General features: G+C 50.9%; 9 protein-coding genes across 9 annotated transcripts; 4 read left to right on the forward strand and 5 right to left on the reverse strand.

Annotated features, from left to right (window-relative positions):
- Nucleotides 1-51: 51 nt before the first annotated feature.
- On the reverse strand, nucleotides 52-3,870 carry N7500_000638 (glycerophosphocholine phosphodiesterase; the record flags this gene model as incomplete). Its single annotated transcript, XM_056671784.1, has 4 exons — nucleotides 52-285; nucleotides 370-770; nucleotides 830-3,661; nucleotides 3,735-3,870. The coding sequence occupies 4 exons, from the start codon at nucleotides 3,868-3,870 to the stop codon at nucleotides 52-54; spliced, it is 3,603 nt and encodes a 1,200-aa protein (XP_056537357.1).
- A 1,020-nt stretch (nucleotides 3,871-4,890) lies between these two features.
- On the reverse strand, nucleotides 4,891-7,469 carry N7500_000639 (UNC45-central domain-containing protein; the record flags this gene model as incomplete). The annotated part of the gene is made up of 2 exons (XM_056671785.1): nucleotides 4,891-7,323; nucleotides 7,389-7,469. 2 exons carry the CDS (start codon nucleotides 7,467-7,469, stop codon nucleotides 4,891-4,893), a joined length of 2,514 nt encoding a protein of 837 aa, XP_056537358.1.
- A 1,026-nt stretch (nucleotides 7,470-8,495) lies between these two features.
- Nucleotides 8,496-9,679, forward strand: N7500_000640 (TFIIH/NER complex subunit TFB4; the record flags this gene model as incomplete). Its single annotated transcript, XM_056671786.1, has 2 exons — nucleotides 8,496-8,541; nucleotides 8,601-9,679. The coding sequence occupies 2 exons, from the start codon at nucleotides 8,496-8,498 to the stop codon at nucleotides 9,677-9,679; spliced, it is 1,125 nt and encodes a 374-aa protein (XP_056537359.1).
- Nucleotides 9,680-10,274: 595 nt separating this feature from the next.
- On the reverse strand, nucleotides 10,275-12,032 carry N7500_000641 (threonine aspartase 1; the record flags this gene model as incomplete). Its single annotated transcript, XM_056671787.1, has 5 exons — nucleotides 10,275-10,403; nucleotides 10,457-10,566; nucleotides 10,632-11,612; nucleotides 11,666-11,865; nucleotides 11,926-12,032. The coding sequence occupies 5 exons, from the start codon at nucleotides 12,030-12,032 to the stop codon at nucleotides 10,275-10,277; spliced, it is 1,527 nt and encodes a 508-aa protein (XP_056537360.1).
- A 247-nt stretch (nucleotides 12,033-12,279) lies between these two features.
- Nucleotides 12,280-12,900, forward strand: N7500_000642 (uncharacterized protein; the record flags this gene model as incomplete). The annotated part of the gene is made up of 3 exons (XM_056671788.1): nucleotides 12,280-12,309; nucleotides 12,410-12,466; nucleotides 12,754-12,900. The coding sequence occupies 3 exons, from the start codon at nucleotides 12,280-12,282 to the stop codon at nucleotides 12,898-12,900; spliced, it is 234 nt and encodes a 77-aa protein (XP_056537361.1).
- A 101-nt stretch (nucleotides 12,901-13,001) lies between these two features.
- On the forward strand, nucleotides 13,002-14,514 carry N7500_000643 (actin-related protein 3; the record flags this gene model as incomplete). The annotated part of the gene is made up of 4 exons (XM_056671789.1): nucleotides 13,002-13,036; nucleotides 13,099-13,121; nucleotides 13,193-13,545; nucleotides 13,615-14,514. The coding sequence occupies 4 exons, from the start codon at nucleotides 13,002-13,004 to the stop codon at nucleotides 14,512-14,514; spliced, it is 1,311 nt and encodes a 436-aa protein (XP_056537362.1).
- A 396-nt stretch (nucleotides 14,515-14,910) lies between these two features.
- Nucleotides 14,911-16,515, reverse strand: N7500_000644 (tRNA (uracil(54)-C(5))-methyltransferase; the record flags this gene model as incomplete). The annotated part of the gene is made up of 1 exon (XM_056671790.1): nucleotides 14,911-16,515. The coding sequence occupies one exon, from the start codon at nucleotides 16,513-16,515 to the stop codon at nucleotides 14,911-14,913; it is 1,605 nt and encodes a 534-aa protein (XP_056537363.1).
- Nucleotides 16,516-16,908: 393 nt separating this feature from the next.
- On the forward strand, nucleotides 16,909-18,172 carry N7500_000645 (mitochondrial 37S ribosomal protein uS5m; the record flags this gene model as incomplete). The annotated part of the gene is made up of 2 exons (XM_056671791.1): nucleotides 16,909-17,902; nucleotides 17,955-18,172. 2 exons carry the CDS (start codon nucleotides 16,909-16,911, stop codon nucleotides 18,170-18,172), a joined length of 1,212 nt encoding a protein of 403 aa, XP_056537364.1.
- A 314-nt stretch (nucleotides 18,173-18,486) lies between these two features.
- Nucleotides 18,487-19,085, reverse strand: N7500_000646 (DASH complex subunit DAD3 family protein; the record flags this gene model as incomplete). The annotated part of the gene is made up of 2 exons (XM_056671792.1): nucleotides 18,487-18,732; nucleotides 18,891-19,085. 2 exons carry the CDS (start codon nucleotides 19,083-19,085, stop codon nucleotides 18,487-18,489), a joined length of 441 nt encoding a protein of 146 aa, XP_056537365.1.
- Between the last annotated feature and the right edge of the window lie 2,150 nt (nucleotides 19,086-21,235).

Here is a 21,235-nt window from a genome sequence, read left to right on the forward strand (position 1 = left end):
ATAAGTCACAATTCCCAGATGAGAATGCAATGATATATGACAATGCAATTCTTAAATAATAGTCGGAGGGTTGATATCCGGTGAGAGGGTAGTTTGTTTAACCCGCTCAAGAGTCGGGAGGGACACAGCGCCCTTGGCAGAGTCAGCTGCCTGATCGCTGACAGCCGAAGGATTGGGCGAAGGGCCTGGTGTGCGCTCGCCCTTGTTCTGGCGTTGGATCAGGCCGTTGGTGATGCCGAGCACGGAGTCGACGATGACGGCGTCAATGCCTTCGGCAACTTGGTACTATATGGATAAAAGGGTAAGATGATTGTTAGGGTTTTTAGGGGATATGGAAGGTGAATCCAGGAGGAATAAACAGAAACTTACGTCAACATTGTTGCCGTCGTTGTTGAGTGTTCCGTAAGAGACACACACAAGGCCGGACTCCTTCACAATACGGACCAGCCGCGGACAGAGGACTAGTGGTTCAGCCTGGGTGACGATTCCGAGGAGATTCCACCGCGAAGCGAACCGAATGGCTTCCTGCAAGCTGCTAGCGCGGATGTCGCCGACAGGGGAGGCACCTGCGTCGCTCAGGAAGAGAACGGGGATGGAAGGTTGCTTGAAAGATAGCAGCAGACAGATATCCGGGTTAAAGCTAGAGAACAACATGTCGCGACCGCCTCCCAGATCGTAGACTTTGGTCAGGATAGTGTCAACAAATGAGTTCAGTTCAATTGCGTAGGTGTCCATTTCCTCCTCCTCGCTCTCGTGGAGCATAGGATATTCTGGTGACCCTGGTTAGAACGACGGAATAGCTGTTTTTAGGGAAGCAGTATCAACTCACTCAATTCGATGTTAAATCCTACAGGTTTCGGGATCTTTGTGAACAACTCCTCCAACGTGGCGAATGGGGCCTGGATATGCTCGCCACGGGTGTTGCCCTTAAAGCCCTTCTTCTTGAAGTCGCGCGTGTGCTTGATCTTCTCGGTCAATTCGGCGGGGTTATACTCGGAGCCGCCGACAGACATTGAGCGCTGGCGTGGACCATACTCAGATGACTCGCCGACTTTCACAGATCCGGGTAAGGCATGACGGTACCGTCCGATGCCCAACTCGAGGAATTGATCGAGGGTCATGGTGTGAACAGGCGCATCAATGCCCGTCTCGCTGACCAGGAAATCGTGGTAGATGACGGGAACGTGGTCTTTCGTCAGTTGTACATCGAATTCAACATATGATGCGCCTAGGTTGGCCGCAGCGATGAAGGACTCCACAGTATTCTCACCCAGCTGCAATGAATTGCGACCGGCCATGTTCTTGCCCAACCCACGATGTCCAATGACCATGGTTGAGGTCAGAGAGCGCCAGTAGGTTTGGTTGCCAGTGATAGACATGTTCGGGTGCTTGAAAGGGGTGATGACAAGGAAGTTGAAAGTCACAGACCCGATGACCTCAAGGGTATTCGCGGCAACGATGGGAACAGTGGAATCGCCTTTGAGGTTGATTCGATGCGACCCCACAGTGGGCTTGATGCTAGAAAGCAGAGCGACACCTCGCCCAACGATCTTCTCCTTTGATCCTGCGTAGGTGGGGACAAGGTCGAAAAGCAGACGCACCTTGCTAGGATCGGTGGTGTGGAAGACAATTGGCTCTGTCGAGATGTTGTCCTGCACAGGCAAGTCAATCACTTCCGGTTCACCGTGAGCACCGCTAGCTGTTATCACCATCGACAAAGATGTGTCCAGCTGGGTGGCGTGCGCATTTTCCATCGGAATGCGGTCGAGGCTGACTGTCTCGAGCGGCTTGCGCATGTCCATAGTTCCCAAACTGACCAAGATCATGCTCTCATCGGTGAGATACCTGTGGCCAAAGGTCTTGATAGGTTCCGTAGTCCGTACGCCAGGGCCTCCAGAAGTCGGGCCTGGCGCATTCGACCGGCGGTCAGTGAGGGACGACTGAGTCGGAGGCGAGGAGGCCTCGGAACCTGGGAGGGTTGGAGTAGACGATGAAAAATCGAGCTCAGTGGTAGGAGGGCCGGGGCTAACTTCTGCCAAGCACCGGGCAATGTCGAGATGGCCCCGCAGGGCTGCGTGCTCCTTGGCCGTCCAGCCAGAGGTATCGAAGCGCTCCACGTCTGCACCGGCAGAAATCAGCATTTTAGCCACACTCAGACATCCGTCCACACAGGCAATGAAGAGCGGCGTCCAGCCATAAGTGTTTTCGGCCAATTCTGTGTCTGCTTTCTGGTCGACACTGCCATCCAGCAAAATCTGCGCACACTCGTCATGGCCAAATCGGGCAGCGACATGCAATGCAGTCTCTCCCTGCTCATCCTGATAATTGATATCTACGCCTGCATCCACTAGAAGCTGGACAATATCAATGAAATTGGCCTTGGTCGCCAGTGCTAGAACTGCACTAGACTTCGAGACCTGTTTTCTGATGATGCTCCGTCTCCGCGAGGGATAATTCTGGTTTTCGGAATCCAAGAGACACCGGGTGGTTTGTGGATGGCCTCCAACAACACTCAAATGGAGGGGGGCCCAGCCGTCATTGTCCTGCCAGAGAGGACCGTCGATGCCGTCGCTGACATCGAACATGTCCCATTCCTTGAGATGCTCAATGATGACTTCACACACGACTTTAAAACCATACTGCGCGGCGTAGTGCAATGGGGTGCGTCCTGAAAGGTCTTTGGCCATCAACGACTCACGCTGGTCAGGACGCAGGGCATCCAGTAGGAACTGAAGGTGAGAGACAGCAGGATCATCGCGGCCCAGTTGCTGGGGCATGTGCTCCTCTTTGACTATAGCACGTGGCGGCTGGAGGGTCGGAGGTGCCGCGGGCGTAATATAGCGGGTAGTCTCCGGAGGGAAGTTAAGCACCATTGAAGCCGCCGGCTCCGAGTCACTCGTGGGCTGTTCACGGCCAATCGAGATGACCAGACGGTGAAGACAGTTACGTCTGTTAATATCATCGTCCTCCTCCAGAGTGTCCACTCGGTTCAAGAGGAGAGTCAGAACGGCGCGCGAACGATGGAGGATAGAGCGCTGAATGAGGGTTCTGAGAACTCGGGGATAAACCGTGTCCCCAGCTTCATCTGCCGAGGCCTTCAAGGTCTCGAGTAACTCGAGCAAGACATGGGTATCATCATGAAGCAGTGCATCATCGACGGCAGTGAGGATACTGGTAGGCAGATTCAAATAGGGCCGAGCTGAGCCCCGCTTCAATGAAAGGGAAGAATGGGTGGAGCTCGCGTCGTCGGACACCTTGTCGTCTACCTTGGACTGGTCGGTGATGATGGCCATCCAGGCATTGATGCGCTCCTGCGACTTGAACACTCGTTCGTTGGAAGCGAATGGAGTGGGATCAACCTTGGTCTCTAGATAACGTTTCTGGGCCTGCGCACCGACCTTCTTGTCCAGCTTCTTGGTGATCTTAACGAAGCCACGTCGATTGACTTCACCGTACCATTGTAAGCGCCGCAAATGGTACCGCAGATCTAACAGGGCCTCGCGCAGGTCATGTCGATCTTCCGGCTCGAGAGGATGGCGACCATCCATGGAATACCCATAGCGCTCCTCGAGCAGTTTCAGGCGGCGGGCGAATTCGGCATATTTCTTGTTATAGAAATAATCGACATCTTCAACATTTCGGTCGAGGTTATAGAAGAAACCTATGAAATCAAAGTCTCGGTCAGAGAGACGCTCAATTGTAAATAATACTTCCAAGGCAAGCTCTTAACTTACCGGCCAAATCCGGATCTTGTCCCGCTTTGATCTGCTCTGCAGCAGATTTGATAAGCTTCTTCAGGGCCTTGTACTTGATGTAGGAGGTGCTCCACTCAGGAACGGTGAACTGCGACAAATTGCGGCCGAATTTCATACTGGCGAAACCAACAATTGCACTGACTTCAGTTCACCACAATTCCGAATGCACACTTTATTTGCTTTCAATTGTATCGAGGGGGTTCTTTCCAAGAGGAAATTCGTAGCGAGTTCAACCTGAATGTCACGAGGAAGCGATCAGGTGAGCGGGCGAACGCAGGCAGAAGAAATGAACCGCCATTGGAATGTGTAGGAATAGGGAGAGAGGGTAAAGGGGAGGTAGAACAAAGAGACGAAGCTCCGAGATGCACCTGACCTTGTCGATGGGGAATGTCGGGGATATGGGAGGGATACTTTGCACACCTAGAGAGAGAGGATGAAGATAGGTTGAGAAACGGTAACAAAAGAGCGGCTAGATGAAAGAAGAGAGTGTCTAAGAAGACGAGCTCTTGAGGTGTGCGCACTGGACCGATGATGATTTGTCGACCCACGGGGCCACGGGGGGGTTGACTCCACGGTACGGGTCTTATACACACGTACATGCAAATTACTAGTCCATCATTATTTTCTACGGAGTAGAGATAGTTATCGCACCGAGAACTAGTATCTTTCAATTTGCGGTGTGGAATTCTCAATCCCGCGGTCTTGGGATTTCCAAACGTCCCACGTCATGGGGATCCCTGGGCTTGGCCCCCACACGGGATCCGCAGTCTAAATATGTGCGCTATGCGGGTGCCTTTCGGAATGCTGTGAAGTGTCAATTTGAAGTAGAAGCTTGAAGAACTCAGATAAAAAGGGCTCGAGGTAATTGAGCCTAAATAGGGGCTTAAGCTATTCATAATTCTAAAAAAAGGCCATTGCACTCTCTGTGCGAATTCCATCCCGCCTCAGGCGTAAGAAAAAAGCAATCGCTAAATCCGTCGCTCATCAGGTCATCTCGGAAACATTAAAAGAGAAAAACAACAAATAACTGGATCGTAAAAACTCCATTGGATCAGTCCATCCGAGAGCCACATGCAAATAGAAATGGTAAAAGAAATAGAGCTCGGAAAAGGAAACCGAACGGTCATGTCTACTATTAAACCAGCGGCTTCAATGCCTCGACCCCAGCCTGTAGCACCGCTTGATTATTGGTCTTCTTAAGACACGCGGTAAGGATATCAATTCCTCCTGCGGCGCGAATAGCAGCCTTGGCGCGGGTACCGATATCACCTGTTGCAAGGCAAGTGAAGTTGCGAACACAGACCACACCTCGGTGAACCAATGCATCGTCATCTTCCTGGCATAATCCCAGGATCAGTTCAACTCCCCGTGGTCGGTCCAGGACAGCGGCTATGGCGGCATCAAACTCCGTCAACATGGCAAGAGCTCCGCCCGCAGCCCGTCGCGTCGGAACGTCGTCGGCATCAGTCAGAGCTAGCAAAATGTGAAGGCGCTGAGCCGCTTGCTTTGAGCCATCCGCGAACTTGATAATGCCAGACTCGCAAGTCATCAGATTACAGACCAGTTCGCAGGAAGCGCGTTGAACCCGAGCATTGCTAGACAAGAGGAGATCTTCGATTGCAGACCAGCCTTCCCGAACCGTGAGTTCGGGTGCGGAGTCGTCATGCGGATATGAAGCCAGGTTTGTCAGAGCTAGGAGACTTTCAAACACCGGGAGTAAGTCGCGAGGTTGGTCGGCGGAGAACGAGGCAGTCTCGGGCGATGAAAGGAGGGAGAGAAGGGGCCGGACGGCGGAAGTGACTTGAGGAAATCCGGATGATGGGAAAACATGGGAAGGATCAACGGAGATAAGAATGCGAGCCAGCGCATGAGACGCGATGCGTGTCGTTTCGTTCATCACAGGGCCAGAGCTACTCTGTTTCGGGGCTGCGAGGCCAAGTAACAGCTTTACCGCGCCTTGCTGGGCCAGTGTTCCACGGGACTTTTGAGGCCGAGTCAAGTTTTGTAGAATCTTTGCCGTAAGCTCATTGGTGGAAGGCAACGAGATTCGACCGCACTCAACAAGCAGAGTCATGATGCCTGCATCGATAACGGCGCCACATCGTCTCAGAACAGCTTCCTCTTCATCGCGAATATCAATTACGGGTGCTGCTTTCCCCTTTCCGGTAGATGGATCCGCGTAGTCCTTCAGCTGTGCCATCTTCTTTTGCTCTTCAGATAAGGTGGGTAAAAATTTAGTGAGGTTTAAGACGACCATCAAGCCACCATAAAGCACGGATGAGTCGCCGGTGTTTTGTTTCAGAGCCGCGATAAAGTTTCGTAGAAAAGCCGGATCATTGGCAAGTTGATCCTTGACGGATGGCTTCACCGAAGTATAAGCCAATCCTTCAATTGCGTGGGAGTTGTGTTCAACCTTGTGTTCAGACATCAGTCCCATAAATCGGTGAACCAGTTCAGACTCGCTGTCTTGTTCCAAGACCTTACCGTTGCCAGCCGAGGGATTCTCAGGCTCAGATGCCCGGATCTTTGCTAGGGTCACTGCAGCTAATTCCGAGCAGTCATCACTTCCATTGGTCAGGATATGTGACAACCATTCTCCAAATTTCTTTGAAACGACCTCGCGGCACGGACGGTTAATGCAAGCTGCATTAAGAAGTTCCAGAACAGGAACTTCCACCTTCTTGCTCTTGGCATCTCGCGATGCCATCGGGAGGAGGAAGTTCATGAACTCATCCGACAAGAAGAGACTGGCAGCTGCAGAGGGAGCCACAGGGAAGATGGCGGCCACCGCAGAGAAAGCTACGATGAGATCGCTGACACGGCCTTTGCCAAGAATGTTCATAATCAATGTTGAAAATTTCTTTTCGCCCGTCTCCTTGGCGACCTCGAGATATTTCGCAGTAGCCATGGTCGCCTGGCTGCGAACTTCTAGCGGCAATCGATTGTCTAAGGATGAGAGGATCACCTCAAACCCTTCATCGTCGATCAGATGTTCGAGCTCAACGGCGTGGACAGCGAGTAGTCGAGTAATTCCCTTTAAAGAGCGGCCATCAAGATCATGGCCTGATTCCATCAACTTGGCAATGAAAAGCTGGAATAGTTCACTCTCGCAGTGGGCTCGTGTTTCCTCCGATGTCCACACCGTGGGGTCCAACACTACCGTGTCCAAACACACCGCTGCCCCATCGCCCCGGTCGTAGATCTCATCGAAAAAGGTTGTCACAGATGCCTGGAGCTCTGTAGAGAAGTACTGTCGAACACTGACGTTCTGCCGCACCAACCCAGATATGATCTCATCCTGTGTTGTCGAGAGAGTGTGGGGTCGCTGTGCGAGCAACAATTTCAGACATTCCAAAGCAACAGTTTCCGGGGATTTCAGTCCATCGGTCCGGAGGTAAATTGCAGCTTCTTTGCCTGCATTTTCATCTTTCTGTGTGGTATAGCGGCGGCAGAGATCGAGAAGCTGGTGGCCGTCTTTGTCTTCATGCTGAACTTTCAGGAATGCTGCTTTCACTTGAGCATTTTCGGGGGCGATCGAAAGGGCTTCTCTTAGATTACGAGAAGCAGCCTAGTGAGTGGAGGTGTATATCAGTATTCCGCTAGCTGCCTGCATTCAAGACTTAGGTGACATACCTCTCGATGACCCGCGTCGACCAGTTCGACAGCCTCTCGGGCCAAGTTCACAGCGCGCTCTTCGCCCGTTGCTTGAACCATTGCAAGGTTGCGCGAGAGAGGACCGGAAATGAAGACTCCGGTTGTAGTTTGTAAGCTGAAGCAAAGAGAAGCTATCCAAAGGGGGAGGTTTTTTTTGGAGGGGTGTGGGGAGCGGAGAGATAAGGTGGGAACCGCTTTATGGGAAAGGAAAAAGGAGAAAATTGTATGATTGTATTATATTTTCCGGATTGCCGCGTTGGCCCGTTTGAATTTCATGACACCTTATACTTTTCCCCGGACATGTATGTAATAATAGACCGAGATCTTACACTTCTATTTCCTTCACGAATCCCCATTATCAATTGGCCCGATAAGACACCAACCACATCGCCGAACGTCGTCACGTTGCGGATAAGCATATACTCAGCTTATTCCTTTCCAAGGATTTTGTACTACTCTCACATCTCCCAAGGCTTCCGGTCTTGTCAGCTCCGCTGAGTTCCTATAGTACGGTGTAGAAAGGCAACCATCCGTCTTGGTATTAGAGAAGATGGTATGCAATAGTTTGATCTTGGCGCATCCAAGGGATATATGCCAAGAGAGACACGATGTCCTCTCTTTCACATCGATCGAAAGGAGAACTTCCCTCAAAAGATGCTCATAAATTCGGGGTACTTTCAGTCACCCTTTGATTCACAGTGTGAAGGTCAATCTGATTGGAGTATCAGCACCGGTTGAGCTTTGAACATGTTTGCGAGTCAGTTGAAGATCGCGAGTCAAGTCAGTGTGAGGATGTAAAAAATAGATACATGATTCAAGTCCTGACGTAGGTGGGAGTTGTTGGAACCTCATATACCTAGGTAGGAAACAGCTATAGCAGGGTTATCACCCCGTGACTGGCTTATCGCTCTAAGACCCTCAATTAAAGTGCCGAATACTACGGAGTAGAAGAGCTTGGACTTCAAAATTAATTCTGGCTGTGACTGCAGCCTCGGGATTTCAATCTAATCGGCCCGGTATCAATCTGAGAGGGTCGCAACTTATAATAATGAATACCAGCCTCGACTGATCCTCCATCTTAACAAAATGAATTCCGTGGATGCTTCGGAGCATTATGAGTTGGGAGCTACCGGTCCGTATTGTCTACTCTCCATAAGAGCCGAACAACTAGCTAACCAGATCGTCATATAGACCTCTCCCCATCCCTACTCACAATCGTCATCGACACAAATCCACACGCCTGGGCCCTCCTCGAAGACTCCCTCCCACTCTCCAAAGCAATCGCGAACATCCTAGTCTTCATCAACGCCCACCTGGCCTGCAACTACGCCAACGAAGTCGCTGTCGTTGCATCTCACAGCCAAAAAGCCGCATGGCTCTATCCATCTCACAATGCCCCCCGAAACCCCTCCGCCGATCATGACGGCGACGTCGCAATGAACGGTGCAACCGACACCCAACCCCCCGAAACAAACAAATACCGCCCATTCCGCCTCGTCGAAGAACAAGTCACCCGCAACCTCAAGGAACTAATGGACTCAACAACGGGCGACGATCTGCGCGGCAACATGTCTACAATGCTAGCGGGCGCACTCACCCTCGCCCTGAGCCACATAAACCGACGCACGCTCGCCTGGGCAGAGGAGCACGGCGGCGCCAACGCCGAAGACACTGCAGCCGAGGGCAACGGGAACGGGGGCACAGCGACGACCCGATACTCAGCCTCGAACGAGGACGAGCGACTGCAGAGTCGTATCTTGGTCATTTCCGTGAGTGGGTCTACCGACGCTGCACACCAGTATATTCCTGTCATGAACAGCATATTTGCCTGTCAGCGCTTGAGCATTCCCATTGATGTGTGCAAGCTCAGTGGTGATGCGGTCTTCCTGCAGCAGGCGTCTGATGCTACTAAGGGTATTTATATGGCTCTCACCGAACCGCGGGGTCTACTGCAGTATCTCATGATGGCGTTTTTGCCGGATCAGCGCTCGCGCCGGCATTTGGTTCTTCCAACGCGGGTGGATGTCGATTTCCGAGCTGCTTGCTTTTGTCATCGCCGGGTCGTTGATGTTGGCTTTGTGTGCTCCATCTGTCTCAGTATATTTTGCGAGCCGCCACCTGGTGGTGATTGCATGACTTGTGGCACGCATCTGGAGATCTGTGATAATGCCAAGCCGGCTCTGTTGCCACGGAAGAAGAAGAAGAAGAAGCGTGTTAATGGGGCATCCGGGACAGGGACTCCCATGTCTACGCCTACGCCGGGTCCTTGATATCTCTTCCCCAGAAGGCCGTATCGTAGGGGAAAAAATAAAGACATGGTGGGGCCTGACTGTACTCACTTCGAGCTGGTACTGCTCCTGAAACACCCATCGGTTTCGTTCTATGAGCAACACTACATGTAGCTGATTTACAAGGAGATAAGTTGGGACAGCTCTCATTTTACTATGGTGAAACGAATAGGTACACACAGCAGGGATGGAGGCCGGGGCTTGTTGGGGCATACTCTGATCACAACGTTGGTGCCCGGTCTCAAAAGAGACTGTCCAGGGAAAGCAAGAAAGAGTCATTAAAGCAATCGCTTGTGTCGGCAGCCTGTCACCATTTGAGTGAAACATTGGTGTCAGAAGGCCAGGAAACACAACGGGGAATTGGATACACCAACGCGGAGAATGCGAAGGAGAGGGGACAGACTGAAGCAAATACAGACTGTCCTGGGCGAAAACCATCTCGTCCATTGATGAATACCCACAGACCAAACGTCGGCAGAGCATAGAGGCTTCACTGCAACATAGTTGTAGTTCTCATCCAGGGTGTATTGCGAATTCTGATTAAATAATATGTGTTCAGTACTCACAACTTGTGTTTTCAAACTTGGCAGAACTTACAGTGACCCGGAAGTCTGATTCGGCAACCTCCCTGTACAATGGTTCCTCGCGAGCCTCGAGACATTAGACAAGACGGCTTGTCCGAATTGCTAGACAGGGAAGCAATGGCCTGTAAAATATGTTCAGCAACCAATCCTACGTAGTGGTAAATGGAAGACTCACGAAAGAGTCGGTGTTGTGAGCAAAGTAAAGTTCAATGCCGTGATTGTTTTTCTTCACAATGACCACTCCGAGGGCCCCAAAGAGAATGCTGTTACTCACGGCAGTGTGTTCTAAGAGACAAAAGGCAAACAAATGTCAGTGTTTTGGAACCTCTAGTGAAAATAAGCGAACGCACCGTTAAACTCCCGTTTCATCCACCCTTTGAGGGCTTCTTCCTCCATGACCTGGGTGAACACACCGTTGTCACCCATCTTCTGACTGTAATACATCCTTTGCGCGCATGTGCTTGCCGCCAGTGTTGAGGCGATGAGCTCTCCAGTCCCAGATGTGACGACTGCACAAGTGGTTCCATCTGGATCAGTTGGGTCTTTTGGAATAACATGGGTGCCAATGCCAATTAGGGCTGCAGGTCCAATCCGACCTCGGTGCTTCATGCCGATGCCTCCAGAAGAAGATCCCGCTGCAATGTTTCCATACTTGTCAATAGCAATGGCGCCAACAGTGTCTGTGATGCTGTCCTCCCTGTCTTGTTCACTATCAGCACCATCGGTCCTGTCGATGAGGCTGATCTTTCCCTCTTCTTCACTAACGGTGTCATCGGGGCTATCAGCGACAGTGTCCATTCCATCTTGCTCGCTATCAGCGGAATCAGGGCTGCCATCCCGGGATGAGGATAAAGGCGAGGCAGGTGGCTGCACAGGTAGGTGGGGACTTGTAAGTTTGGCCTTTTTTGGAGTTCCATGCGCCGTTGATGATGCCGGACGCCCTTTCACATCTGCAGAAAGACTTGGATCGGTCAAAGTTCTAATTTCCTCGCCCGCGGGATTGCTGGTAGGACGGGGTTCGGATTGAGAAGCCCGCTCAAGACGTTTAAGGCGAGTGTCAAGGGGAGTCATGGGCCGGCGAATCCAAGGGTCGATTACTTCGCCGCTGCTTTCGTTCTCATAATCATCCACCTCTGCGGCCCATACCTGATAACGCTCTAGAGCGGTGGGCGAGATCAAGTCTTCCCCGGGCATGATCACGATGCCATTCTCCCATGCAAAGTCCTTAGCACCTTCTCCGACCAAGAAGTTCGGGGGCACCCTTGACATTCCAATTTGCACATTGGACTTGTCATAAACCTTTCGAGCAAGCATAATTGGATTCTTGATATCTAGTAGGGACATATGTTAGGCAAGACTTCGTACAGAGGCACAACAAACTTACTAGGCACAGCTCCAACCGCACCACTTCGCCCATGATGATCGACGATCGAGGCATCGCCCTCGACCACTCCCTTTGCATTTAAATTGCTCCCAAACCCTGCATTTGTAATCGGATTATCTTCAAGCACCATCAGGGCTGCTTCGACAGCATCAACGGCGGTGCCACCACTCTTCAAGAATGCCATGGCCTTGAGCGCGGCTCTAGTTTCATTCACTTGTTAGACTGTGTAATCATCAAATATATGAAATAATGAGACTGACACTTCACAGGCCTTCAAATGCTTGTGCTCATTCTCGTGGCTGTGGAAGCCCGCTCCGGCATGAATGAAGATGGCACAAACGCCCTTATTTCCGGACGGTGGCGACATGTTGAAAGGGATTTGACAGGCGCAATTTTGGGATCTACCACAAGATTATGCACTATTGACCGAGGTATCAGGCCGGGGTCAAGAAAAGGATGTCTCACGTAAAAGCTCGACGCGAGGAGAGCTTCGCTGGTTGAGTCCGAATATCACAGATGGTATTATATCGGTAATATGCAGTTTGCCGCGAGATCAGGTTGAAGTGAAGATATGGATTCGACGCGTGAGCTGGCAAATCTAGGACGCGTCCGTGATGGGCTGGCAGATTGTTGATCAAAGTGCGGTAGCTCTTTGGGGGTTTTGCACTTGCAATCACAACGAGTGATTGCCTGGACTTTCGGGCCAGAAGGCCACGGGAAACCAATGCTCTAATCCTATTGCAGAGTTGGGGACGGGGAGCGAAGCGAGAGAAGACAAGAGCCTACGGCCAGACCATCCGTGTCGGGTTGAGAGATGAATACACAAAATGAAGGGCAGCACAACACGTGCGTCACTCATCAGAAATGATATTGTTGGAATAATAGAAGAGTGAGGAAAACGAGGGTCTTAGGGATTGAGGATGTGCGAATGGATAGTCAGACAAGATTGTAAATTTATGGGAACTCTCATAGCACGGGTCGTCCTTGCCATTTTGGTGAAGTTTCATTTTTCACCTGAAAGACAGGCGCTGAAATTGGCATTATCTGGGCAGCATACCTTCAGTGGTTGCTTGTTTTCTTATATCAAGCCTGAGGATCTTTTTGATACTTCCCGGCACATGATGTTGACGTGTGACACCTTAGGTAATCTGACCGCCGGGCACTGCATCTCCCCCCGCCTTGTCTGCCTGTCCTCTTGGACTCTTGAAGTCAGGGCGATTTCGGCTACCAATTGAGATTCAGCCGATTCCCTCGTTTTTGTCTCGTTCTATACATCGCCAACACTTCATTTAGCTCCTTGCTACGTCGTGTTCGTACCCACGCCTAACCACCCGCCATGGCGTCCCAAACCCCAGCCGTTGTCATGGACAAGTAAGTTCATAGCTGCATGGACTCGAATGATATTTGGTGCTGACTCTATGCTTTTTTTCTAGCGGAACTGGCTATTCCAAGCTTGGTATGTGCTGTCTAGTGGTCAGGGAGCTCGCAATCACAGATTAGGCTGACATGATACCTCCACTAATCCAGGTTTCGCCGGTAACGACTCCCCTTCATTTGTATTTCCCACCGCAATTGCAACTAGAGCTGCTGGAAGTGCTGGAAGCTCCGGGGGCCGGCCCCCAGTCGCAAATAAGCCCTCGTTCCTAGGTGCTGGCGGTAGTAGCTCCAATCTATCTGCAAAGCGTGGCACGGAAGACCTGGATTTCTTTATCGGTGATGAAGCGCTGGCTGCAGGCAGTGGCCCAGGATATGGAGTTAACTACCCGATCCGGCACGGACAGATCGAGAACTGGGACCACATGGAACGATTCTGGTCGAACTCGATCTTCAAATATCTGCGCGTTGAGCCCGAGGACCACTACTTCCTACTCACCGAACCTGTAAGGCAACTGCGCATACTGCCAGCAGGCTTTTTGCAACATGATGAGGCTAACATTTTTGAAATATAGCCTCTGAACCCTCCCGAAAACCGCGAGAACACCGCCGAAATCATGTTCGAGTCGTTCAACTGCGCCGGTCTTTACATTGCTGTGCAAGCAGTTCTCGCCCTTGCCGCTTCATGGACATCATCCAAGGTGACAGACCGATCCCTAACCGGAACGGTCATCGACTCAGGTGACGGTGTCACCCACGTTATCCCCGTTGCCGAAGGCTACGTCATCGGGTCCTCTATCAAGAGTATTCCGATTGCTGGACGAGACATCACATATTTTGTGCAGAGCTTGCTACGCGACCGTGGAGAACCTGACAGCAGCCTGAAGACAGCAGAGAAGGTGAAGGAGGAGTACTGTTACGTCAGCCCCGATATCGTCAAGGAGTTCGCACGTTACGACCGCGAGCCAGATCGCTTCCTGAAGCACACCGTCACTGCACCGAACGGGCGAAGCATAAACATCGACATTGGATACGAACGCTTCCTCGCCCCGGAGATCTTCTTCAACCCCGAAACCTACTCGTCCGACTTCCTCACCCCGCTCCCCAATGTTGTTGACGGCGTCATTCAGTCATCCCCCATTGATGTCCGGAGGGGTCTCTATAAGAACATCGTGCTCTCTGGCGGCTCTACTCTGTACAAGGACTTTGGCCGTCGTCTACAGCGTGACATTCGTCACTTGGTTGATGCACGAATTCGTGCCTCCGAGGCTCGTAGCGGTGGCGCACGGAGTGGTGGTCTTGACGTCGCTGTTGTCACCCACAAGCGCCAGCGCCACGGTCCCTGGTTCGGAGGTAGTCTGCTGGGCCAGACGCCTGAGTTCCGGAGCTACTGCCACACCAAGGCAGAGTATGACGAGATAGGCCCCAGCATTGTGCGGCGGTTCGCGCTGCTCGGTGGCCCTGGAAGCTCCTAGGGGGACAACCAGCGAACCTTATCATTAGATACTTGTCAATCGATGTAGCTCAGCCTTGTTCATAGTCCGTTGTTTTATCTCTTTTCTTTCTTCCTCCGGTGGTGGTGCTCTCTATTTTCTTTTTACCAAAAACGGCTTGGCGCCGGTGTTCATCGGCATTTTCTATAGCGGATTCAAAGCCAACTTACAACGTAGAGAATTGGCGGTTTGTGGCCTGATTTAATGAAACGAGATCCAAAATGAGAATGGGAATGTATTAAACAGCGTACATATTCATTATCGCCATCTTACATTTGTGGATTTTCCTGCCAGAACGCCATGAAATATGCAATATCAGGCAAATATATATATAGCCAATAAATGCTCAGAAGTATTACTTTTCAGACATCCCATCACTCAAACAATCTCAGTCTGAGGGAAAGAAGTGCGGTTCAGAATAGCGACACCCTCCACATGACCGGTCTGGGGGAAGAAATCAAAGCCACGGACGCTCTCAATCTCATAGCGAACGTTCTGCTTCTCATCACCCTGCACCATAACAGCAACGTCACGAGCCTGTGTATGGACGTTACAGCTGACATAGACAACACGGCGCGGCTTGAAATCAAGCATCTGGCGCAGGAAATCCTCTGAGCAACCCTTGCGAGGCGGGTCGATAACCAGCAACGTCTGATCTGAAGGGTATGGAACATCCTTGAAGAGAGTGGCAGCGTCGGCGGCAGCAAAGCCTGTGTTGGGAAGATTGTTTGCACGAGCATTCTCGCGTGCTGAAATGATGGAATCGCCTCCGATGTCAACACCGAGACTGGATTTGAACAATGGTGAGAGGGTAATTGTGAATAGACCGGAGCCGGAGTATGCGTCCAAAAGGTACTTGATTGGCTTTGCGTCTTGGTCGTTGCCTGTGGGGATGGCTTGCGAGCGGATGTACTCTGTGAAGCCGGACAGAATTGAGTTGTTGTTTTGGAAGAAGGCACCTGCTTTGTTGCTAAAGATATAGTCATCAACGTATTCGAATGATGTAGCGTTGTTGTCTGTGACGCAACGCTTTTCTTCGATGTAGTTTTCACGTTCGATGCGGATCACATCGCCAGTGTCTGCGTTGGGGGTGGCGACAATCCCGCCAACAGTTGGAGTCTCTCCTTCGGCGGTGGGTGCGGCGTCTTTAGGGATTCGTGCGGTAGACTCCCGCATCAGGAGAGTGGCACCTCGCTTGTAAGAACGGATGTTCTCCGCAACTCGTTTCCTCTCACTAGTGAGTCCGCGACGCACGATATCTGTTCCCAAGGGACAGTCTTCAATGTCCATATCTAGTCGTCGGTTCTTGTATGTGAATCCAATTGGGGGGACCTGCGGTTCTTCGCCGTCCTGCTTGGAGCCTTTCCCGCAGCCACCATGTGCGAAATGAGGCGTGAGCTTTGTACGATATCCATATTGCATTGGCGAAGCAAATGTTTCTCCAACGGTAGGAACAAGTTCCGGGATCAACCCAGAGAAATTGGCATAGGCTTTCTCCACGATGCGCCGTTTGTGAGCAAGCTGGTCCTCATAGGACATCATCTGGAGCTGACACCCAGAACACTCCCCGAAGTATTTACATCCAATCAGCGCATCATTTCTCTGAGGACCCGGTTCAATGACTTTGACGAAATCAGTCAAGCTGTATGACAATGACTCAAAATGCTTGACCAATTTGACGCGCACGGTGTCTCCAGGCACCGTAAATGGAACAACGTAAACATATTTCCCATTCTCGGCGAGCGCGAGACCATCGCCTGTGGAGGAAAGCTCTACAATTTTGACGTCAATCTCGGTGAACTTCTCAGGGAGGGACAGAGGCTCGCTGTCGCCATCGGTTTCAGCCTGTTCGGTTTGGCTGCGCTTGATCAGTTGGTTGATATCGCAAAGCAGGACCTCGTCGTGGCCACTGCTCTTGTTGTTCTTGTCGACTCTCGGCTTCTTGCGCTTGCCATCGAATTGTTTCTTGGGACCGTTCTGCATTATTGCGGGGGCTCGCGCATTCGTTGAACGGCGGTGGTAATATAATTTGGAGGCTGGTCGGACTTGAAGGGCTGTTAGAGTCTGGGAAGACAAAGAAGAAGTCAACCGCGAAACAGAAGACCGTACTGCAAACATATAAGTTGGAAAGCGACAACGAAATAATTTCTGGAACGAAAATCATCAAATGGGAAATTTATTAGAAACGTATCTAACGCGTCGTTGATTGGTCGGAGACTGACCGCCCGCAAGAAAGAAATTCATCCCGACGCTTCACCTCCGACTGGCCTCTTCTGCCTTTGCGTTCCCCAATTGTCTCCGCATTTCGCGTTTCTCTTTATTTTCAAAGCTCTTCGCCGGCCCATCTTCGGCTGGGGAGCTCGTCGCACCGTCATTATGAATATCACACGGCCGGCTCGATGCCTATTATGTAGCTTCACCCGTGCTGCCACCCCGAGCACGCGAGTCCCTCGGCGCCAATTCCATCCTACTCCCGCGACTCTCTCGAACCGGAAACCAAAGTTCCCCAATGTCAAGGCTCCTCGGGTGGAGGACTACCAGCCTTACACGGAAGAACAGAAGGCCAAACTCGCAAATGAGTACTCGGAGGCACAGATGGCTGCCATTGAAGCTGGCGAAGCTGCTATCGACCCGAAGGATCTGTCCGAACAGTTGAACGAACGCAGTGATCCCATGGCATTCAAATACATCGACGACTTCTCAGTGATTGAGCCCGGCATTGATCGGCACCAGCGCGCCCCGGAGTCGAACTCGGATTACAATTTCAAGCTGAAAAGCGAGGACGATTTTGTGAACGACTTCGGCAAGTTCTTCGCTGAGATGCCTGATAATGCCACAGGTAAAGACTTCGTTCGGTTTGCGGACAACCTGCGCCTCACCCACGGCAAGGAGGAGAGCGAGTTGGCCCCACACAGCGCACTTGTTCCGGATCTCTTCGGGCCGGGAGAGACTATTGATGAGCCCCGCGTGGAAGAGCAGAAGACAGCCGCCGAAAAGGGCGAGAAGGAGCGGTCAGCGGAAGCGGAGGAAATGACAGATGCCCTCAAGAGCCTGCTTCTGGCTACTGGCTACACAGAGAGCCAAGTCAAGGGGCTCCGTACCAAGACCCTTGTTTCTCACAGTGTCACCAACCAGACTCGACTAGGAAAGGTCCGCCGTGCATACCGTCTTTCCATTGCCGGTAACGGAAATGGGCTGCTGGGTATCGGTGAGGCCAAGTCTGATGAAGCCTCCGACGCAAAGATCCAGTCGCAATACCGTGCGATCCGAAACATGCAGCCCATTCCCCGCTACGAGAAACGAACTATCTATGGCGATGTCAAGGGCAAGGTGGGAGCCACAGAATTGCAGCTGATGCACCGTCCACCAGGTATGTTTAGTTTGATCTCCTCAGCCATGTTCCTTTTTGCTAACAGTAATAGGTTTCGGACTCCGTGTCCAATACCTCATCTACGAGATGTGCCGCGCTGCCGGCATTCACGATCTGTCCGCCCGAGTTGGTCGCTCAAGGAACCAAATGAACACAGTCAAGGCTGCCTACGAGGCATTCATGAGCCAGCGTAACCCAGAGCAGGTCGCTCACGCACTCGGCAAGAAGATTGTCGATGTGCGCAAGGTGTACTACGCAGGCAAGATTTAGGGCTTCCCCTAGCCTTGACTTGCTGTTTCGTCCCAGCGTGTATATAATGTTTCTCCTTTCCTTCCTCTTCTTCTTGTGTCTTTTGCATGTACTTGTATAAGTTGGTTGTTAAACATGAACGGTCATCAATTTTCCAGTTTTATGGGCTTTTAAACAGCATATCTGGAAAATCATATATCAACAGAGTTCTTCTGCATAAACACCATCTCCCTCGCGCCAAAACGGAAACTTGAAAACAACACCCCGGGTATAATACGCGAGTAAACCAAAAAAAAACCCATCAAACGTAATAGACAATTTTGATGCCTTCCTTACTACTGGAAGGTCACATCTCCCTCCCCTTCGTATTGATACTGGTGGTCCTGGAAATGCCGATCCTCATTCTGCTCCTGTTGCTGTTGCTCTTCGTTCTCATTCCAGATCTGCTGCTGCAAGACAATGCTGTATACACTGGCCTTCAGCAGGGTGCATACAGTCGCAGTCTTGCGCTCAAGGAGACGAAGACCATCAAGGGGCATGGAGGCGGGGGAGCCGGCGAGGTCGGCGAGTTTATCGGATAGCTGCGAGGCATTGATCAGTAACCAGTATAACCGATATTCTAGCCGATGTGGTTTCCAACAGGACATGGTATCCTTCTTAAAAGATAGTGACCCAGAAAAAATCGAGGTCCAGGTCTTCTCCACATACCTGGTTGACATTGCGCAGCAATCGAGCGTACTCTTCCAGCACTTCCTGCTCCAAATCTGATACTGGGGGGGTTATCTCCCAAGAGGGGGTTATTCGAGTGGCCTCGGCCGTGCGAGGCGTCTGCGTCGCCCATTGATTGGGGAATTGGAGGGGTGGATGTTTCCGCGCGGTCGACCTCGGCGTACGAGTAATCGTTATCTGAGTCTTCGGGCGCGAAGGCTGACATTTTGGAGGATTCTTGGAGTTATTTGCGGGTTTGAAGATTGTGGTGTTGAACTGCGAAAGCTGTGGAAGCTGTGTTGTGTCTTTCTGTTTTCTGGGGTTCCGCTAGACGCGTTTCCCCAAGCTTACGATATCTAGGTGGATTTTATTTCCTGCAACTTATTTCGACGTCAATCAATAGCGCCATTCTTGTATGCTCTTTGTAAAAGTTCTCCCAAGACTCTTCATGTCTATTGGGGACATCCTAATAAAGCGGGTTCTATGAAATACGCCTGTGCCATCAATGACATATGTTGTACACTCCTTCAACGTGGTCGGACCACAAAGTATTGTCTCATTTTCTGTGCCTCCACTGATATTTTTCTTTTTCTGATCCAGAAAAAGTCTGACCGCTGGCTGTAACAAGAACTTTGTCTAGTTTCTTGGTGTTGCGAAGTCCCATCATACGGTTGAGATTGTCCAACTGGGGGCCTAATAATAGCAAGCCCACTTGAACAGGAATGAGACTTCTATCGGAAGTTTGTTTTATAAGGCTCTTGTAGGTCTAAAAAGAACCGAACTACATACATTGTCGTGGATAATGTCTCTGGGGCTTACTGCAATATGCAGGGTTTATTCTTCAGTTGCATTGAACAACGCCATACTCCATGCGGAGTACTCATTTAGCTTGTATAGAGTCCAAAGCGAGCTACCTTTTCAGCCAAGGGCCAACCACACCACCCTGACTATTGGACGAAAATGTGTGGCCTTACAATGTTGTTTCCACAACCTTGCTAGCGTTGCTCTTCCAGTTGCGGCAGCTTCTCCGCACGTTCGACTCCGTGGGTACTCCGTCTCCGTACCTAGGCGTACCCTAAAAGAAGACTCCGGCGAAAATTCAGCTCTCGGGAAAAGCGCCCCTTTTGAGCAACTACCACAGGTGGACTGCAAACCACTCTAACGGCGGATGTTGTGGTGCGCTATTCGCCCCTTTTACCTTTCCCATGACAAGTGCGAAAGACTAGTATACCCCTAGAAAATCGGGTTATATATCTGGCAAACGCAAAGAGGTGGAGAGTTCTGCTGGAGGCGCAAATGTCATGCAGCTATCTATACGTAGATTGTCGTCGGCAAGTATCTAGTAGTCTAGAAGTGATCAGAAGCCCACTGGTTATTGGCTTCTGAGATACCTACGTTCTATTGCATCAAGCAAAGAGGATCCCCATGTTACATGGTATTTGGAGGCCTGAGATGATTGACACGACCTTAATAAAACCCATTGCAGTCCTAGCACCAGCTAAGACTGGATTGGTTGTAGATATCCACATATACGGAGTAGAAGACGGAGTACATGGCTGAAGGATTCTGAGGACTGAGCCAGACAGGTGGCCGTTCGAATCTTTTTCTTTTCTCTTTTTTTCTTTTTTTCAGGTATTAAGAATGATCCCATGGAAAAGAGGATCAACCTTTCATTGGCGGGGCATTTCCACAGGCTAACAACATTAGGTGGAAGACCAAGCTTGTGATTCGGCTCTAATGACCCCATTGTCGACTAGGATGCAAGCCTTCCCAAGTCAACTGGGGCGAGCTAGCGAAGTCCTCGAGTGGATCGAGTTAGCAATATATATTCCTGCCTCAGGTTAGATTTTCCAATCGATATTTCGAGATCATTTCCCTAATTAGTTGATATGAGAGAGTTTCACTCCAAGTGAGATGATTTCCCGTGGAAATCACAGATCCTTCGCAGATGGAATTTACATGTGAATTTCGAAGTCAGAAACAAGTGTCTCATGCTTGATTCAAAACTTCCCATTTAGAAGTGGATATCCTTATCGCAAACGCCTCGTGGTGGCCCTCTATCCTGGTACAAGGTACTCCGTAGTACCACGCACGCTTTTAGGACCCCTGAGAAAAGGCAGCGCCAAGATTTTAGAGATATTACTAGAATGCGACAATATCCAGAAACTGTAGGGAGTACGGAGTATTGCCCCGCGAAATGCGCATGAGGTCTGTTACCGCGCGGCGTCCCAGTCATACGAACCACCTGCGCCTCTACTTTCTTTAAATGGAAGCCTAGATCTCTATACGTCCGATATAGTTTCAGCTGCAACATGGTCGCCTCGAATAACGACTTGGGAAAAGCCAATTCAACCTAGATGGCCTGGTGATATATTT

This window comes from Penicillium coprophilum (assembly GCF_028826855.1).
Source record: "Penicillium coprophilum strain IBT 35676 chromosome Unknown utg000001l_segment0_segment0, whole genome shotgun sequence".
Classification (NCBI taxonomy): domain Eukaryota; kingdom Fungi; phylum Ascomycota; class Eurotiomycetes; order Eurotiales; family Aspergillaceae; genus Penicillium; species Penicillium coprophilum.